Consider the following 18,263-nt stretch of genomic DNA (forward strand, 5'->3'; position numbering starts at 1 on the left):
CTCTCCCCCTCCCATCCCTCAAAAAGCTTCAATGTTGTCAGGACAACCAACCTGCATCAAGTAGGTCCATCTCCTGACTATCCCACTGGGCACTCGTCATGGAAAGGGGCTCTAGGCAAAAGGCCCTCTGGTGGGAGTCCCCTGCTCCATCAGTGGCCCTTGGTTTGCTTAAACCTAATTGGGTGGGAGGACCTTGCTTCAGCGCAAGGGATGCATTCCCTTCTGGGCTACCTTCCACAGGGCAGCTATGGGTGGGGCAAGAAGCAATGAATGTAAAATTTTGCCTTTTGTACGGTGAGCTATTTTCTTCACCCACACACTCCTCAATTCCCCTTAAAAGGAGCAAGAGGCATGACCAGAGTTCAAGGACACTTTCCGCCCAAGCAAAAACACTTGGGATGCAAAGCAAGGCAAGTAAGGAGTATTCTCAGGTCCAGACAGAGAGCCTGGAGGGACGTATCCAGTGCCTAGGCTTAAGGTTCCTCACCACCAGCTTACCTGGTGCCAACAGTGGGTGGTAGTGGTAGCAGCAGTGGTAATGAGCAATCCCATGGGGCTGGGTCTTGTTGCCACTTTACTTCCACACAATAACCCTCCACACTGTATCATCCTAGAGCATTGTGGGAAATTCAAATGGTAGTTACATCCAGCTAATCCAAAATGCGGCAGCCAGACTGGTGACTGGGAGTGGCTGCCAAGGCCATATTACACCGGTCCTGAAAGACCTACATTGGCTCCCAGTACGTTTCCGAGCACATTTCAAAGTGTTGGTGCTGACCTTTAAAGTCCTAAATGGCCTCAGCCCAGTATACCTGAAAGAGCGTCTCCACCCCCATTGTTCTGCCCAGACACTGAGGTCCAGCGCCAAGGGTCTTCTGGTGATTCTCTCCCTGCGAAAAGTGAGGTTACAGGGAACCAGGCAGAGGGCCTTCTTGGTAGTGGCGCCTGCCCTGTGGAACGCCCTCCCATCAGCTGTCAAGGAAATAAACAACTATCTGACTTTTCTAAATGTCTTCTAAATCTGAAGGCAGCCCTGTTTAGGGAAGTTTTTAATGTTTGAAGTTTTATTCTGTTTTTAGTCCTCTGTTGGGAGTCGCCCAGAGTGGCTGGAGAAACCCAGTCAGATGGGAGGGGTATAAATAATAAAATTATTAAATTATTACCGGTATTATTATTAGCTATCTGGTGCTGCAGTTTAGACTCTGGGATGCATTTGGGGACCTTCTTACTCATTCTGCTGAGTGGGGTGGGGCCATGGACTGTTGTCTCAAAGCTCTGCCCTGATGGGGCAAAGTCTCCAGGAACATATTTTTTTTTAATGGTGTGTGTGTATTAAATAGAGTAGGCATCTCAAGGGCACAGAGTTCTGGGATGGGGCTCAGGACGATAAAATCCTGGACACCAGTTTGGAAGGTGACTTGGAAGTCTTTGTGATGAAGAAGAGCAAAAGATTACTCACACCCCACAGCCCACCAGTCCATCTCATATCTGATGAGAGCTCCACAGAGCCCCTGTGACTCTTCTGGGTATGAGAAGGGCAGGCCTTCCTGCAAGCAGAGATTCCCCTTGGCCTAGAGCCAACGCCTACAATCCCACAAGGAGATCAGTGTGGCATTTTGGCAATGAACTCATGTACAGCCCCAGGGCGACATGTGGGGCCTGCCAGAGAAAACACAAGGACCAAACGGCACTGGGGGAAACAATTGCCATGGTTCAAGGAAATAAAACAGCTGTCTCTTTTTTTCTAATCACATCCTGGCTTAGACCCAACCAAGCAGTAGCTTTTCTCCCTATTTTCCAGTGGCAGATCACTGGGGGAAAATGATCGTTGTCCCAATGTACTCTTGCATCATTTCACATGTGTTGACAGTGGCAACTCTCTCTGCCTTATTCTGCCCACCTGTGCCTGTCTGTCCTCCCTATTGACTTGCAAAATCCCAACCAGTTAATCACATCCATACCATACAGCTGAACTACATGGTTCTCCCATCAAAAAAAATCCTGAGACCTATAGGTTCTTAAAGGTGCTAGGAATTGTAGCTCTGTGAGCTATAGCTCCCACAATTTTTTTTTCCGTGGGGGGGGGGGGAGCCACGCAGTTTAAATGTGTGGTGTGGATGTGACCTGAGATTTACAACAAAATGTTGTTGTGTGGAGCCAGCCTGCCATGCCCTTTTCCAGGACACTTCATTCCCTCTCCCTTTATTATTATCATCAGTTGTTGTTGTTATATTTGTTTGCTTTTTACATCTGAAAACAACTTACAAAATATTAAAATCCATCACTGCCTCCTGTGGGAGCAAATTCCATAGATTTGCACCATGGAAAGAAGACTTTCTTTTCTCTGTCCCGAATCCTCTAACATTCAGCTTCCTTGGGTGTCCACCACTTCTAATGTTATGAGAGAAGGAGGAGATTTTATTCTCTACCCACATTCTCCATGCCATGCATAATTTCATAAACTTCTATCATGCCACCTCTTACATTTATGTAAACTGAAAAGCTCCAAATATTGTAAGCTTTTCACATAGTGGAATTGCTTCTTTCCCTTGAATATGCTGGCTACCCTGTGAGTTTCATTAGGGCAATCAAACATTTCAAATGTTTTTTGCTCAGAAAACAAATGTTTTAATGCTTGGTCACAATCATCAGTTTGTCGGCCAAGATTCAGACTTATATTTTTCAGTTACTATGATTTCCTTTAGGGTGTATTCACAAACACTGAACACTGTACATCTTCACCCTTTGTCAGCATAGTGTGTGTGTGTGTGTGTGTTTGTGTTTGTGTGTGTGTGTGTGTCCATGTACTATTTATGTGTGTTCCTATATCTTTGTAAAGAGTTTCAGGATTGCATCAGCCGTTTTAACCTGTGGTGGAGGGTAGGGGAGCATATCCATTATTGAACAGTGTGAAACAAACAGCTGCTCACAAAGTTCTGTTTCTTTGGGGATTGCTGGCAATGGGCTGCGCTCAGCATGTAGATAAGCAGGTGTCAGCTTTCCCCTCAAATGCACCTATTTAACAGGTATGACACACCTGAATGTCCACTGGGTGTTCTCAGACAAAGTGGAACAGCACACAGTGGATGCTCACTGTCCAAGCGTTGTCCCTACAAATGCAGTCAATGCTGGCAAGTGAAAGCAGCAGTTTTGAGGCCATAGGGAGCTGCCTTCTGCTGCATCTGTCTTAAATCTATCCAGCTCAGCATTCTCCACACTGAAAGGTTCCAGACATGGTTTCCAGGGTTTCAGAACAACACCTACCTGGAGATGCTGGGGACTGAACTTGGGACCTTCTGCATGCAAAACATGAGCTACGGCCAGCAGGATGGCTCCCCATTACACCATTGGACTTTCCACTCCCTAGCACTTAATTAATCTATGCCCATGCCTCTTGCTCACACCATTTTGAGCCAGGAAATCATTCTCCCCTCTTCTCAAAACCTATTTGCTCATATGCTCCAAAGCATAAGAATATAAGAAGACCCCACTGGATCAAGCCAATGGACCACCCAGTCCAACATCCAGCTCTCACAGTGGCTGAACAGATTTCTGTGGGAAACCAGCATGCAGGATTTGCGCACAAGAGCCCTCTCCCCCAGGCGTGTAGCATTGGGGGGGGGGGGTGCTGCTGCCAGGACAATCATCCCAGGAGGCCACTAATGCCATCCTCCCTGAGCCAGCCTTGCGCCACTTTGAGAGGCTGGGGAGGACAGTGTAAGAAGGAGGCAACAGCCTTGCGCCCTTCGATCCCAACCCCTTGAGCTAGATGGACCAATAGTATAAGGCAGCTTACTATGTTCTTGGGAAAGGCTGTGGCACAGCACCACAGCACCTGCTTTGCATGCAGAAGGTCTCAGGTTCGATCCCCAGCATCTGCAGGTAAGGTTGGAAATGCACCCTGTCTGAAACCCTGGAGATCATTACTAGCCAGTGTAGACACTACTGACCTTGATGGACCAATGATGAAAGGCAACTTCTGCTATGCTTATTTAAAAATCAGCCCGTCTTCTTTTTAGAATCATGAGGACTAGAAACTTATTTTTAGGTACAAGCCCACAGCTCAGAGGTAGAGCATGAATAAGATCGCTAATTCAACCCCCAATGGCAGCATCTCCAGACAGGCCTGGGAGAGACACCCTGACTGAAACCCTGGAGAGCCGCTGCCGGTCAGTGTAGACAGTACTAGATGGACGTAAGGCTCTGACTCAGTAGAAAGCAGCTTTTTACGATCCCACGGCAAAACAAGGCATCACGTGACATGTAACTATAGAAAACTGCAGGTCCCGGCCGAGTTTGTTTTCTTCCCCCTTTTGGCCACGCCTCCCCCTTTGGCCACGCCCAGATAGGCCTCGCTCTCTTTCCTACCCCTCCATCTGCCTCCGGGCAGACAGGCGGCTTCTGATAGGCCCACGTTTCGAGCCGGCGGCCAATCCGTGGAGGCCACAGCGGCGCCGCGAGGAGGGCGAGGCTATATAAGGAGGGGGCCGCGGATGAGGAAGTGAAGGTTAGCTTTTGGAGTGGTGGAAGCGAGAATTAAAAGCGGAGACTCGATGGCGGAATCCCCGGTAGGGCCCGGCCGGATTCCGGGAGGCGAGGCCGAAGGGGAGGAGGTCTCGCTCGTGGTCAAGAGCCCCGCGCAGCGGCACCCCGACCTCCGCCTGACCGCCCAGCGCTCGTGGACCGTCCGTCGCCTCAAGGCTGAGCTCCGCCGCCGCCACCCGGATGCCCCGGTGAGTCTGCGAAGCTCGCTGTCCTCCTCCTCATACGGCACTTCCCCACCTCTTCCTTGCTTACTTAAAAAAAAAAATCTGTTACGGGCTACACTGCTCCTGAGCGGGGAGGCTCTGTTTGAGAAAACTCTCTCCTATGGAGCCTCCAAATTCAGACGCAGCCTAATTCGGAAGCTGCCAGGGTGGGACAGACTGGGGGTTTTCTGCCTTTGTGCTCGGCTATTGTTGGCGACTTGGGGGTTGAAATTGGGAGATGTGAACTTTTAAAGGGGCGAGAGTAATGTTTGAGGGATGTTGATAGTGAGCCAGAGGCTGAAGGCATGGACGGACGTAAATAATACCATTAAGCCAGCCTTCCCCAATGCAGGGACCTTCCAGATTTTGGGGCTACAACTCCTAACGCCCCCCGGGAGCGCTGGCTGTGGCTGTTGGGAGCTGTAGTCCAACAATAGAGGGCTGCATGTTTGTTTATTTGCATTTATGCCCCAGCATCTTCTCCAAAGATCTCAAGGTGGCACGTATGATTCCCCCTCTCCTCATTTAATCCACATAACAACCCTGTGAGGTAGGTTGAGTGAGTGGCTGGCTCCCAAGGTCACACACAGTAAATCGCCAAGTGGCGATTTGAACCCTGATCTCCCAGGCCCTACTCTATTCACTACACTGTATTAAGCAGAGCAGGAGATTGATGTTTAATCTCTTCCCACAACCCTCCTTTTTGAAAATTTAGGACTCTGAAACCAAATATGGCCTTGGATGACAGCCTTCCTGGATCACATCTGTGGTCCTTCTAGCCCAGCTTTCTGCCGCCTACAGTGGTCAACAAGTTGTTTCATGGAGGGCATGAAGGCAGAAGTTTTCTTCCTGCAGTTGCTCTTCTGTGACTGGTATTCAGTGGCATACTGCCTCTGCACCTGGAGATTCTATGTTGCTGTCGAGTGGCTGGTGATAAACCTGGTTGTTGTCTAAGATCTTCCCTCTGTCATGGAATATTAGTTGCTGGCTGGGGAGACTTCTAGAGTTGCGCTTTTATTCCACTTAGATTTCCCATAGGCATCTGGTTGGTTACTGTCAGAAGAGAGTGGACTTGAAAGGCCTTCAATCTGATGTAGCAGCACTTTTAACACTATGAAAAGATTAAGCTTGCTCTTGTATTGCTCATTTTTATTTATTTCATGAAATTTATACAACACTTGATTGCGGGAGAAAGCCTCAAAGTGGTTTGCATGGTACCTGCCACCATATTCACCATAGTTCCTTTCTTTCAATTCTTCCCCCAGTCACTGGTTTTTGAAGCCTTTATCTCTCTTACGCTCAAAGGCCTTTTTCTGTTTTCTATTTGCTTTTTTATGTATCCATTATGTACCTTGGCTTTTCTCCTGTGATCTGAGTACATGGTGATATCTGCTCTTTCTTCCTGCAGGTAGGTTAGGTTGTGGGGTGGAGAATGGCTCAAGGTGCCTCTGTGACCTTTATGGCCAAGGAGAGATTTGTCTCCATGGTCCAGTGTTCGTTCGCTGCATTGGCTTGTTCTTCCCCCAGTTCTACCTCTCACCTTATTTCTTTTTCCTCATCCACTTCCCCCCTCCTTTCATAGTTGTTCTTTCTGCTTAGGCTGGTATCTCCGGTTTCTGCAGCCTCCATCCTGTTCATGTTCTCTCCAGGCATCTTGGCCTGTTCTTACTCTCTAAACAGCCTTTATATAGCAGCAGTTGGAATCTTAACATTTCTCACCAAGGACTAGGAAGCTGCCAGTAGTGTTTTAACAGACTTTGGAGCATAGAATGCCTGCAAGTGCAATGTGGTGATTTTGATTAAAGTCATCATTGTGATCATCTTGGCCTTTGTCCCCCCTTGCTGTTTATCCGCTTAGTACTGGGGTGATGTATTGCTTTTGCCAAATGTGATTTTTTTTCATCACCCATGCTCAGAGCAAAAGGCTCCCTCCACATCAGCAAGCAGTGTTACATAACCAAACAGTCTGGGCACCTCTTGGCAGCTGGTCATTCTGTTCTGGGAGCTTAAGCTTCTTTGAACAGGGTTTTTTCACTCTTCTGCCAAACAGATGATGCAATAGGGCTTAGGTCTTACTCACTTGTCGCTCTTGATTTATTACATTTGGATGTCAGATGCTGAAATTGCCGAATTCATGGCCAAGGCAAATGACTTCATCATTTTGTGGCTTACAATAAATGATCAGAGATCCTCTGTCTGAAGAAGCTTAAACCAGCAAAAATCCCCTTATGAACATATGGGGTTATTTTTGTTCCATTCTATTTTTCAGATTAAGAAGCAGCAGTACTTTGTCACTTTCTTTGCAATGCAAATGACCCAGCTGGTAGACCAGTTTGCTATTTTGGCAAGGATGATTTGAAAAACCAAAAAAGGGTTGCTTTTCTCTAGTACAACTAGTAGCAAATGCTGTGTTTGAATTCAAAACAGATTGGGACAGCCACGTAAACGTTATGAAACTAACTCTTCCCTTTTGGTCTGATACTGACACTACTTTACAATGTTTTAGTTTGTTAGCAACAAGAAAAGATGGATCCAGCTAGTAAGTCTAGTTTATTTTATTCTTCATTCAGTTTACAAGAATGACATGACCAGCTTTGGATCCTCCCATTGTGCTAGGCGCATTTTGCGACAAGAATTTCATTAGCACGAGCAGTTTCTGAGCTCTGGGTGCAGTACTGCGCCTAAGATTTCAGATTAAAACTGCAGAGTGGAAGGAAAGGAGGACCTTTTTCTGTCTCCCCACTTCCAGCCACTCTCTGAAGGCTGGAGAAGAGACCCTCTTAAGAACGTTAGGGGGGCAGGCAGGGGAAGCATGGCTTTGTTTTTTGCAGTCTTCAGATGAGGGCTAGACCATGTGAAAAATGAACATAAGACTTTAGCTGCAGTTCATTCATTTTCAGCTTTGTATTGCTATATAAAAAAAGTATGCCTAGACTTTCCGTTGTTGTGCCCATAACCTAGGTTGAAGGTGCCATTTAGCTCCTAGCTTTCATATCTCAGTTTCTAACACTGAACATGACGGATGCATTTTGGCACAGCAGTTAAAATATGGTATGTTAAAATAAAAATTAAAATACGCTAATTCACAGATTAGGTACCAGGACATGCTAGCGTACCTCAAAATTAAATTAAAGGCTCCTGTGCATTGAGTACCCATCCCCAGAAGACGCCACCCATTCTATCTTATAGACAAGAAAACTTACCTTGTTATTTTCTAACAGTGAAAAAGGATTTGTCTTCACATCCATTCCCTCTGCTAGCATGTTTGCAGGGGTGGGGGTTCCTACTGTGGAATTCATACTTGACCCTCCAGCAAGTAAATTTGTCTCTCATAACACTTCAGTTAGACCAGTTTGAAATTTCCAGTAATGCTGCGGTGTCAAGAACTGCAATTTCAAAGAAGTCTGGCACAGTTAATTTCTAAATATAAGTACCTTAAGAGCAAAATAGGGGGTTACTGGTAATTCTGAGATTGAAATAGTCCTACAGAAACCCTATTTGCAATTAGAGAAAAGAGTTATAATAAGGTTCCTAACTGGAGATAGTGATTGATACTGGCTTCTGTCAACCTGGCCAAGGTTTCTCATAGTTAGCTGGAGGTAGAACTTTGGTCAAAGTGGACATTCTTGTCTGATTTTGCAAGTGGCTGACCATTGCACTTGTCAAAAACACACAATAAGGATTCAAAGTTTTGTTGATGAAATCTCTACAACTGTCTGATATAAACAGAAACTGATGCTATTGTCTGGACTCTGGAACCAGTTCTTAGCAACAGCAACAACACTAAGCTAGGGCTAAAAAATGAATTAAAGGCTTGCTGATGGTGGGTGCCTTGTCTATCAACATCAGTATCTTGGCTTGTATTAGAGGGTTGTACTTCGTGCCCCATAATGTAAGTGCAGTCTTATTTTTCACTCTCACTCAGTCACCAGGTTGATGAAGCAGGTGTGGAGTTCTTAGATGTGGGTATGTCTGAAACTACATCTTCCTTTTTTGGGAATATGTGTCCCCAAAAGGTCTTCTCAGACCTGACAGCATGCATCTGTTCTGCCTCCTAGAAGTCCAGCAAGCAAATCCAAAGTAGTTTCCAAGCATTACTATAATTGAGGATCTCAGAAATGCTGAAATGCATAACTTGTTCATGCAGTAGCTTTGTATTACAAATAAGTTTGCTACAAGAAGGATGTGATGTACCGTATTTTTTGCTCTATAAGACTCCCTTTTTGCCTCCTAAAAAGTAAGGGGAAATGTGTGTGCGTCTTATGGAGCGAATGCAGGCTGCACAGCTATCCCAGAAGCCAGAACAGCAAGAGGGATCGCTGCTTTCACTGCACAGCGATCCCTCTTGTTGTTCTGGCTTCTGAGATTCAGAATTTTTTTTTTCTTGTTTTCCTCCTCCAAAAACTAGGTGCGTCTTATGGTCTGGTGCGTCTTATAGAGCGAAAAATACGGTAAATACTCCAAATCAGACAGTTGTGTGTTTTTGTTTTTACGTTGTTTGCAAAGGTACTTTGTTAAGATGGAAGTTGCATAAATCAATAAATATGGCACATGTTAAGTTCTGCATGGCTGTTCTGCATAATTCAACAGAATGGGTCCTGACCATTGTGTTCTCTTCCTCTTAAAGCCTGAAGACGTTCAGAGACTGATTTATTCTGGGAAGTTGTTACAGGACCATCTTTACCTGCGAGATGTGCTTGCCAAGGTACTTGGATGCTGTATGCTGCTAGTATTGCTTTTGTTAACTCTAGTGGATCAGCAAGTAAATGCAATAAACTGAACTCTTGTTTGAAACTTATTTTGGTTTATATTTCAGCAGGATATGGTGCATGCTCTCCACCTGGTGTGCAACTCAAAACTGCAAGAAACAGACGTGAAGGTATTTATAAACTGATAAGTTGTTCAGATTCCTACCTTACCTTTATCCACAATTTAGGTATAGTTCCCCTTGGAGCTGTTACTGCAGCCTTGTAAGAGCATGAATATTGCATTGCTCTGTAAACCATAGCAGGTCCACCACTTGCATCCGTTAGAGTCCTGGGAAGCTCACTATTAGGCCACAAGAGAGGTAACCACTCCCAGAGGTTTGGTGCCTTTGGTGCAGCTTTGTTTTTATCTGTCATGCTATTGACACACCCATTCTCAAAGACTTTGGAGCTTCAGTTTGAAAACCATCTGAATTAGTAGCCATCTCTGAAACTTGTGGCCTTCAGAATTAAGCTGTAATGGTTTTCTCCCTTACCTGGCGGAATGGAGAGAACCAGTGGGATATGGGTTAGTTCTGGATATAAACTCTGTAGGAAGGACAGAGAAGGGTGATGATTTCAACTTGCTGATTTCACTTTTATCCATGTGATGGTTATATTTGTCATAATGTTGAAATAAAGCTGTTGCTGGTGTGTAAACAGAAGCTCTGTTCATATGTGTGGTATGTTGCACCCCTCAGTTCATTCTACTTGAATGCTTGCTATGGACATTTGTGTCTGCACACCTGAAACTTACTTCTTTGCGTTTGGGGAATAGGCCCTCTGGGAACGTGACTGACGGGGGGATTTCATTTGGATGCCAGGAGGACTTCTCCCCGGCTGTATTCTGCTATTCTGTTGTCAGTCTAGTAGAACTGTCCCAGAAACCAGCACACTTACCAAACGAAACAGGAGCAACTTATGCGTAGCACTTAGTAACTTTAGGTAGCAGAGTGCCCTCGTAAGGTGCTTTGGTGGGAGCAATAGAAATTCAAGCAGAACTTTTCAGAAAAAGAGTTGTTAATGAAAAATTGTGAGGTAAATTACTAAAGTCTTGTCACAGAAGGTGGTGTGGGGAGGGAGAAATGAGGTGAAGGCAAGCCAAGAGCAGTTGTGTAATGGTGTTTGGGGGAGGAAGGAACAGTTATACAAGTTATACCTCCCCTTCCTCGCAATTTGTCTGAAAATCCTCTCAAAAGGGAGGGAGAAGCTCCCATGCAGACACATTCTTAAGTTTCAGCTGATCAATGTTTTCCTCAGGTTGTTGAAGCCAAGCATCAGCCAGCAGCCTTTAGCCAAGACCCGCCTTTGCTTCCTTCAGTTCATGCTTTGAGTCAGACGGACATCCTCGGCAACCAGCCCCTTGCAGCAGAGAATGCTGGCGATAGGTACGTGTGGTGTGAGTGGCTCGGTTCTGCCTGTTGGGTACCTGCTTGTTGCCTGCTTGTTCAGACAACTTGCTCTGGAATCTGTGTACCCTTGAGATGGCATCTATGTACCCTCTTGGCAGCAGCTCGTGCCCCTGGCCTGCTAACTCCACATGTGAGGTACCACTTTGGGGAAAGCAAAGAACAACTGTGCAAATGAGAGTAATGCCTGTCTCTCCTTCAAGCCTTTGGCTTTGGTTTTGACCTTCTCCAGCACCCAGCACAAATACAGTGGTACCTCAGGTTAAGAACTTAATTCATTGTGGAGGTCCCTTCTTAACCTGGAACTGTTCTTCACCTGAAGCACCACTTTAGCTAATGGGGCCTGCTGCTGCTGCATAATTTCTGTTTTCATCCTGAAGCAAAGTTCATAACCCGAGGTTCTATTTCTGGGTTAGTGGAGTCTGTAACCTGAAGTGTCTGTAACCCAAGATACCACTGTAAATAAATGCCTGCCTTCTCCTTGCAAGCCTGCTTGGCATGTGAGAGGCCTTGGGGAGGAGAGAGACGAGTTGGTGGTGAGCATAACTAGCAGCTGGCTAGCAAGCCAAACCAAAGACTCCTGAGCCCCTAGTATAGGGATAGTCAACTTGGGGCCGTCCAGAAGTTGGACTGCAGCTCATGCATCCCTGATCATTGGTCATTCTTCTTGAGGGTGATGCGAATTGTGGTTCAGCAACATGAGGCCCAGTACGTCAGCATGTTTTCCCCAGTGGAACTTTGACTGCAGCACAGTTTAATTCTTCCTTCTGATTCGTTGGTGATGCATTTCAAATGTTACAATCTAAAAGGCCTGACACACAAGGATTGGGGAAGAAGGGAGGGCGAGGAAGGACAGCCAGGGACGAGTTCCTTGTTGTAAGGACTATGTAACCAATAGCTGGAATGAAAAGAGCTTAGAGAGAGGAGCCACAAATAGTTTGTCTTTTACCAGAGCAGAGATGCAGAAACCCTGCCAGTCCATTCTCTTTTCCACTTCAATAGCCTGAAGATTAAATGCTGATAAAACATCTTTGGCCTGGAGGGTACAGCATTACAATTTTCAGTGAGGGCAAGGGAGAAAAAATAGTATGCCTGTCCTGATTAAGCATATTTTCTTCTCCTCTGCATCAGATCTGCACCGGCGCAGCACTGCTTTCAAGGCTATTCATCCTATACAACATACCGCATGCTGCAGTTCTGGTTCCATCAGTTTTATGCAAGACAATACTACATGCAATAGTAAGTTGCTGTCTTCGTTGTGATCTATTTCTACAAGGAGCTAAATCCCAAGCATTTTGACAAATTTGCATACTGGTGTGATGTGGCTGAAAAGCTAGGGCTCTCGTCTGTATGTATTCAGTGTTAGCTTATATCAAACCCCTGGCACAAATAAGCTACGGTGGTCCTTGGTGATTCACTGAATCAAATATACCCTTGAAGTGCACCTGTTGTTGGCTTGCTGTTTTGAGGCTGCCAATTTGTTTCATGCACATCATAGTTGAGCAAGCTCTCACCAGCTTTCTAACTGAGCTCATGACTTTTATCTTGCATCTAGCATGGCTGCCAGTGCTGTTTCTGGTGACGTATCCTCTACACGAAGTACGCAGGAGATCCCAGTTGCAGCCCCGGTTGCGGCCCCAGCTCCTCTTTCTGGTCCTTTTCCTGCTGAAAACCAGGCCGGAAATCAAAATGTTCCCCCTCAGGTAAACCCAGGGGTGAACCAGAACCTTCGCATGAATGCCCAGGGAGGGGCTTTGATGGAAGAAGAAGAAGAAGGCGGCAATCGGGATTGGCTGGACTGGCTCTACTCAGCAACTCTCTTCTACGTCTTCATCAACATTGTGTATTTCTACTCCAGTATGAGCAGGCTTCTCATGGTGATGGTGGGCACCCTGCTGATGTACCTGTAAGTTTCTGCGGCCTCATCTTATCTCTCTCACTTTTTACCACTAATCTTGGTGCACATTATTTTAAAATAAGTGTCTGCTGGGGGAGACTAGTGGCCAAGTGTGGACATGATGTCAAACTGTGATCAAGGCTTTGGGGTTGCACAGTCGCTCAGCCAGGCCATGAGAAGATAGCGAGAACGTACCACCTAAGAACATAGGAAGCTGCCTTACATATGAGCCAGACCCTGTTGGTCTAGCTCAGTATTGTCTTACCTTGGCTGGCAGTCATTTGCCAGTATTTTAGGCAGGGCTGAAAGCCTGCCCTACCAGGAGATGCCATTGGGGACCTAGATGCAAAGCAACAGCCTCCAACCTATGGTTGGTTGACAAAATATCATTAACATCCAAAGTGGAGGGCAGGGCAGCTTAGTTTTAACCACAACTTGTTAACGTGTTGGGATCATAAACCACAATTTAATTTGCTCCACTAAGCTTATTTCTTGGTAGGCTTTGGTACAGAAAACCGTGGTTTACAACAAGAAGTGAAAATTTCCTATTATGGCTGGCAGGGAGCATATGTGAGCAGGCCTCTGTATATAAAGCTAAACTGTGGTTTCCTGTTTTATCTGAGCTGGCCCACAAACTCTGCTGGACATATTTCTGCAGCTCCCTTGAAATAGTTGTAAGGAGGCTAGTACTTCAAACATTTACATCTACTAAAATACCACTTGTGAGGGTTTAAAAGGAAACATGCACCACAGGTAAAATAACTTGTTTTGCAACCTGTCACTCATTTTCACTGTTGCACATACAAGAACTGCAGGCTAAACACTGACATCTGAACTTGTCCTAGTAAACTATCCTCTCCTTTGGATGCATTTCTCACCTGTGGGACTGTAGCTCAGACAGCTCTTTACTATACTGAATGCAGTTTTTATACATGAGCAACAGTAAAAGCTCCTCAGCTTTTGCAGTTTGTTAGTAAACTTGGGTAGACAGCCATTCAGTTTATGTTGGCAGCCCTTTAAAGGGACACAGATTGGAACAAAATAACTGTCTTTGGTCTTTTTTATTTAGCAAAATTTATAAGCCGCTTGATTGTTTAAAAAAAGGAAAACCTCTTAAGCAGTTTACAAAAATATAAAAAACTAATAAAATTACTGATAAAACAATTAAAACCTATTAAATATTTTCAAAAGATGATTGCAATCAGCTGCTAAAAAGAAATGAAACATATAACTTCCACATGTCTGGATAGGCCTGATATCAATAGGCAGGGAGTTCCAAGGTGTCCTTGTAAGAAATTGGTATTTTAGTGTGGCCACAAGTATATTAATAATAATAATATAATTATTTATACCCCGCCCATCTGGCTGGGTTTCCCCAGCCACTCTGGGCGGCTCCCATCGGAACGTTAAAAACACCTGTGCCAGTCAGTTATGCAGATGGAAGCAGTTGAGTGGGTATATATGGGATAAGGTGATTCAGCAAATAACATTTCCCACCATGAAAGTCACATTACGGATGTCATGCAGTGCACAGAACTCCGAGCTGTCTTCTATGAAATAACTGGAAAGGCTTGTACAGCAGGGGCTAAGTCAATTGCTCTCCTCCTGTCCTTGAATATTGAATGGAGACTCTCTCCTATGCCAAATGGTGGGTTATCCTGACAGAGGGTTTTTTCAGACTTCCCTTTGGCATTCTGTCCTATACCTCACTGGTTTTGTCTTCTCAGGCACCAGGTTGGATGGTTTCCTTTCAGGCGGAGGCCAGCTCAGCCTGCTGAGAACAATATTCCTCTCCAAGCAGCTGCTAACCAAGACCAAAACAACAATTTACAGGTAAGTTCCTAACAGGATATAATTTCCTTCATAAGCACAATTTTGAATGTTCTGATGAACTTTCCAGACCAAACCTAAGCAGCTCAGAATGAATGCCACTCATTCAGAGAGACGTGCTTCCTGGATAATTAAGCTTGTTTAGGGTTTCAGCATTGCCTCAGTACTGTTTCTAAAACACCTCTTTATATTTTGTCCACATATCTTAAGTGGCTTGGCGCTTATGTACTGTAAATTGTTCTGTGTGACAAAATAATTTAGGTTGCAAAGTGCATTCGGTATTGGCTTCCACTTAGCACAGTCGACGTGCTAAAATTATGTTGTAGAACTTGAGATAAGTCAAGATGTTGAATCATTTGTTGGGCATTTTCCTGATTTGGTGGTGCTGGTTCTACTGTACCACATAATGCACCCTATTCTTTGTATGTGAGACCCAGCGCTGGGCAGCAACAAATATTTTGGTCCTTCTGGGGTGGGGCATTCCTTTTTCAGGCAGCTAAACCATCTCCAGCTCCTGGCTCTTCCTGTTGACTGAAGGCTTTGGAGACCCGATGATGGAAAATGTCCATCTCCCAGGCCCTAGATACCACTGCTAACGTTAAATGAGCTGTAATGTGTTGAATTAATGCAGCAACTGTGTTCTATCTCAGAAATGGTTTTTGGATCCTGCATGTTGTTAATACATGCTTGGAGAGCAGGTTGCTCCCAGCTTCTAATGAGGTCCTTTCATGAAGTGCTCTCCCTTCACAGAGTCTGCCTAGTCAAATATATCTAGTTCATGTGACTTATGACAAAGTAAACCTACAACTGGTAATATTTGCCAGTGTCGAATCTAAAGCTACCCAGGAAGAAAGCCGTAGCGCTGCAGGAGAAGGTCAGTTGATGATCCTGTCAGGGAATTATTGCATCTTTCTCTTTCCTTGGTTTAGCAGGAGGAAAATGCGGGGGGTCAGGGTGAAATGGAGGCACCTGACACCACACCAGAGAGTCAACCAGCACCGTCTTCGTTCATGAGCACTGCCTGGCTTTTCTTCAAGACTTTCTTTGCATCCCTCCTGCCTGAGGGACCCCCAGCTGTGGCTAACTAGCTGGCTGCTTAGCCACACAAATAGCCAGTAAACTGCAGCTGTCTGTTTGCTGTGAGACCTTTGGCTGAACAAGGACTGGACTGGACACCAGTTTGAATGCTGGAAGTGGCCTGGTACCAATGGATGAAAAGGAATTAGTCTGCTTTCAGAAGCGAAAGACAGAGATTGCAGCAGCCATAAGACCAAAGTACAAGTATGGTCCAGAGTGCCAGTGAATTGTATGGGAAACATTGAGTGAAGGCCTACAGCAGTGTGCAATTCTGTACTGAATGCATGTAAGGCTGTTGATGGACCAAGAACGAGAGAAGCACATTGCTTCTGCTGGTGTAACTTGATTCCTGTTGGAATGTATCTCATGCTTTAATTACACTGAGTGTAGTATCTTGTGCAACCAGTGAATTGCTAGATATGTATTATAAGAGTTTTACAGGGAAGATTTATGCCAAAAATAATTAAAAGCTGTGCTTGCGCTCAATAAATGTAGGGAGCTGTTTGCATAAATAGCTTCCTACTGAAGATTCAGTTGAGCCTTTTATACTAAACAGTATAGCAAGAGCAACCAACCCACACGTACAGGTTCATGTCAAGAACTATCACCCAGTTTTATCAGTTGGCGTGATCATGTAGATCCAAGCATTCTTTCCCTGGATAAAATCTTCCAGGCTGCTTTCTGTTAGGACTTCAGATACACATCTAATAAAAAATATTGTCAGCTGTTTTTGCCACCACCTTACAAACTCAAGATATCTGCAAACTAGAGTCTTTTGCAAGCAAGGCTTAGAAAGACGATGGCCCATCTGTCTGTTCCTGCTGGGTCCTTAGTTGAATTTCAGCAGTGGGATATTTCTCTGCATTCTGTTTTTTATGCATTGTATTAAATGGGTTTAAAAAAAAATCTTCCAGAAGAAGTTCTCCAAAACATACATTATGTTACTAGCTTAATTTCTAGTGGTTTGTATTTTAAAATAAGTATGCAACTATGCAAGTATGAAGAAGACCTGGGAAAGGAAATAGGTATTGAAAATGTCATATTCACATTTTAAAGCTCGTGCTTTTAAAGGGTAAATTGCTTAAGAGCAGTATATTTTGTGCCTTTGGGATCTGGAGATGTTTTTCCTTTGCTCCTTATACTTTAGGAGGCATTCCTGATACCTCCATTTCTGTTAATCTTTGGCTTGCATCTCCTAGAACTTAATGAATTTGCATTGAGAATCTTTTCAGCTCAGGGATAATTTTTCTTAGATTATCTTAACACACAGGGCCATTGTCCTGCATATACATTGTGAATATCAAATGATGCTGAATTTATTTTTTCACTATTGTAGATTGTAAGCCTTCAGTTCATATCAACTTCATCTGTACAGCTGACCACTTTCTCTTGTATAATATCTGTTGAACAAAGTTTAACACGCAATGACTTAATTTTATTAAACTTAGATATTGCTGTCTAGCCGTTCATTTGTCGGTCACTGCACAGGTAAAACTGTACAAGAAACACTGTCCAGTCAGGCATTAAGGACAAATGGCTGAGTGGCTGAGAATCTGAACTCCTTTCCCTGTACTTCTCATTACCTGGCTCGATTACCTGGCAGTCTCTTCCAACTTTACTCCAGGTCTGCGATGCTGAAGGCTATCATCAGTACTTCATCATAAGATGAATAAGACAAGAAGAGCCCTGCTGGATCACACTCTAGCATTACTTTCTGGGCAGTGCTGCCGGCAAGGCTGTTGAGAACTGTGCTGCTAAGACGACAAAAGCTCCCGTCCTTCACTTGTAAGGATAGAGAAAACACCAGTCTCTGGGAGACAATTGAGGAAATAAAGTGCATGTCGTACATACAAACAAACCCTCAATCAGTAGTGGCAAACTGCTGGAGATATTTTGTGGGATGCAGCCATGAAATTCGCTACTTGCCTTGGGAAGGTAGCGGATGCAGGCAACTAGCTATGCGGCAAAATCTTCCACTCTTTCTCCTTTGCCCCCTCCCCAAGTTGGTACGGTTTATGCAGCGGTAGGTGTATATGCAGCTGAAGTCCCCTGGATGGTGGAATCTGCAGGGGGTGGGTTTTCAGCTGCTTTCTGGGCTGCTCACAGTAAACAGATGGTGACCCTTTGCAACAAAAGTGTTTTGCATCAAAATTGTGAAATAAACATATACAAATAATTACAATGGAGCATTTCGTTTTCAAAACAGCCTGAGTCTGCAACTGAAGAAAACTATCAAAATGAAAAGGCAGCTGCTGATTTTTGGGGTGCCCTGAGTTTTGTTGGTGTATTTCTTGTGGGAATTTTCTGCTCAGGTATAAATATAACTTGGCCAACCTTGGCAACCTTAGCAGCTGAACTTGGTTGGTTGAGGTGAAGCCATTTGCTCATTACACTCCAGGCTGCAAGGAGCTTGGGCAGGGTAGCTGTGTTTGAATCTAAAGCACAGGCATTTATTCTGAAGACTTCTCAAACTCGTGATTGACTGACCACAAGGTGGCAGACTGAGTAAAGACCTTAAATCAGCCTTGCTGAGCTGCTGCTCTCCTTGCCTTCAAGT

The 18,263-nt window shown here is 44.8% G+C and overlaps 1 protein-coding gene across 2 annotated transcripts; it reads left to right on the forward strand.

The window, feature by feature from the left end:
- The first annotated feature begins 4,494 nt into the window (after nt 1–4,494).
- HERPUD1 (homocysteine inducible ER protein with ubiquitin like domain 1) lies at nt 4,495–17,167 on the forward strand. 2 transcript variants are annotated; one of them, XM_081016511.1, is made up of 8 exons: nt 4,495–4,733; nt 9,376–9,453; nt 9,565–9,627; nt 10,754–10,881; nt 12,034–12,141; nt 12,458–12,808; nt 14,527–14,632; nt 15,562–17,167. In XM_081016511.1, the coding sequence occupies exons 1-8, from the start codon at nt 4,554–4,556 to the stop codon at nt 15,715–15,717; spliced, it is 1,170 nt and encodes a 389-aa protein (XP_080872637.1). In that variant the 5' UTR covers nt 4,495–4,553; the 3' UTR covers nt 15,718–17,167. The 2 variants fall into 2 exon arrangements, with proteins under 2 accessions (XP_080872637.1, XP_080872636.1); XM_081016510.1 differs by having other exon boundaries at nt 4,496–4,733; nt 15,559–17,167.
- The last annotated feature ends 1,096 nt before the right edge of the window (nt 17,168–18,263 follow it).

The sequence above is a fragment of the Podarcis pityusensis genome, assembly GCF_964106645.2.
Source record: "Podarcis pityusensis genome assembly, chromosome: 8".
NCBI classification, from domain to species: Eukaryota; Metazoa; Chordata; class Lepidosauria; order Squamata; family Lacertidae; genus Podarcis; species Podarcis pityusensis.

What these genes read in the sequence shown, in the direction of transcription:
- HERPUD1 (XM_081016510.1), top strand. Translation starts at nt 4,554, where the DNA reads ATGGCGGAATCCCCGGTAGGGCCCGGCCGGATTCCGGGAGGCGAGGCC. An exon ending in GCAGAGAATGCTGGCGATAG is followed by an intron (nt 10,882 to 12,033) that starts GTACGTGTGGTG and finishes CCTCTGCATCAG; the next exon opens with ATCTGCACCGGCGCAGCACT. An exon ending in ACCAAAACAACAATTTACAG is followed by an intron (nt 14,633 to 15,558) that starts GTAAGTTCCTAA and finishes TCCTTGGTTTAG; the next exon opens with CAGGAGGAAAATGCGGGGGG.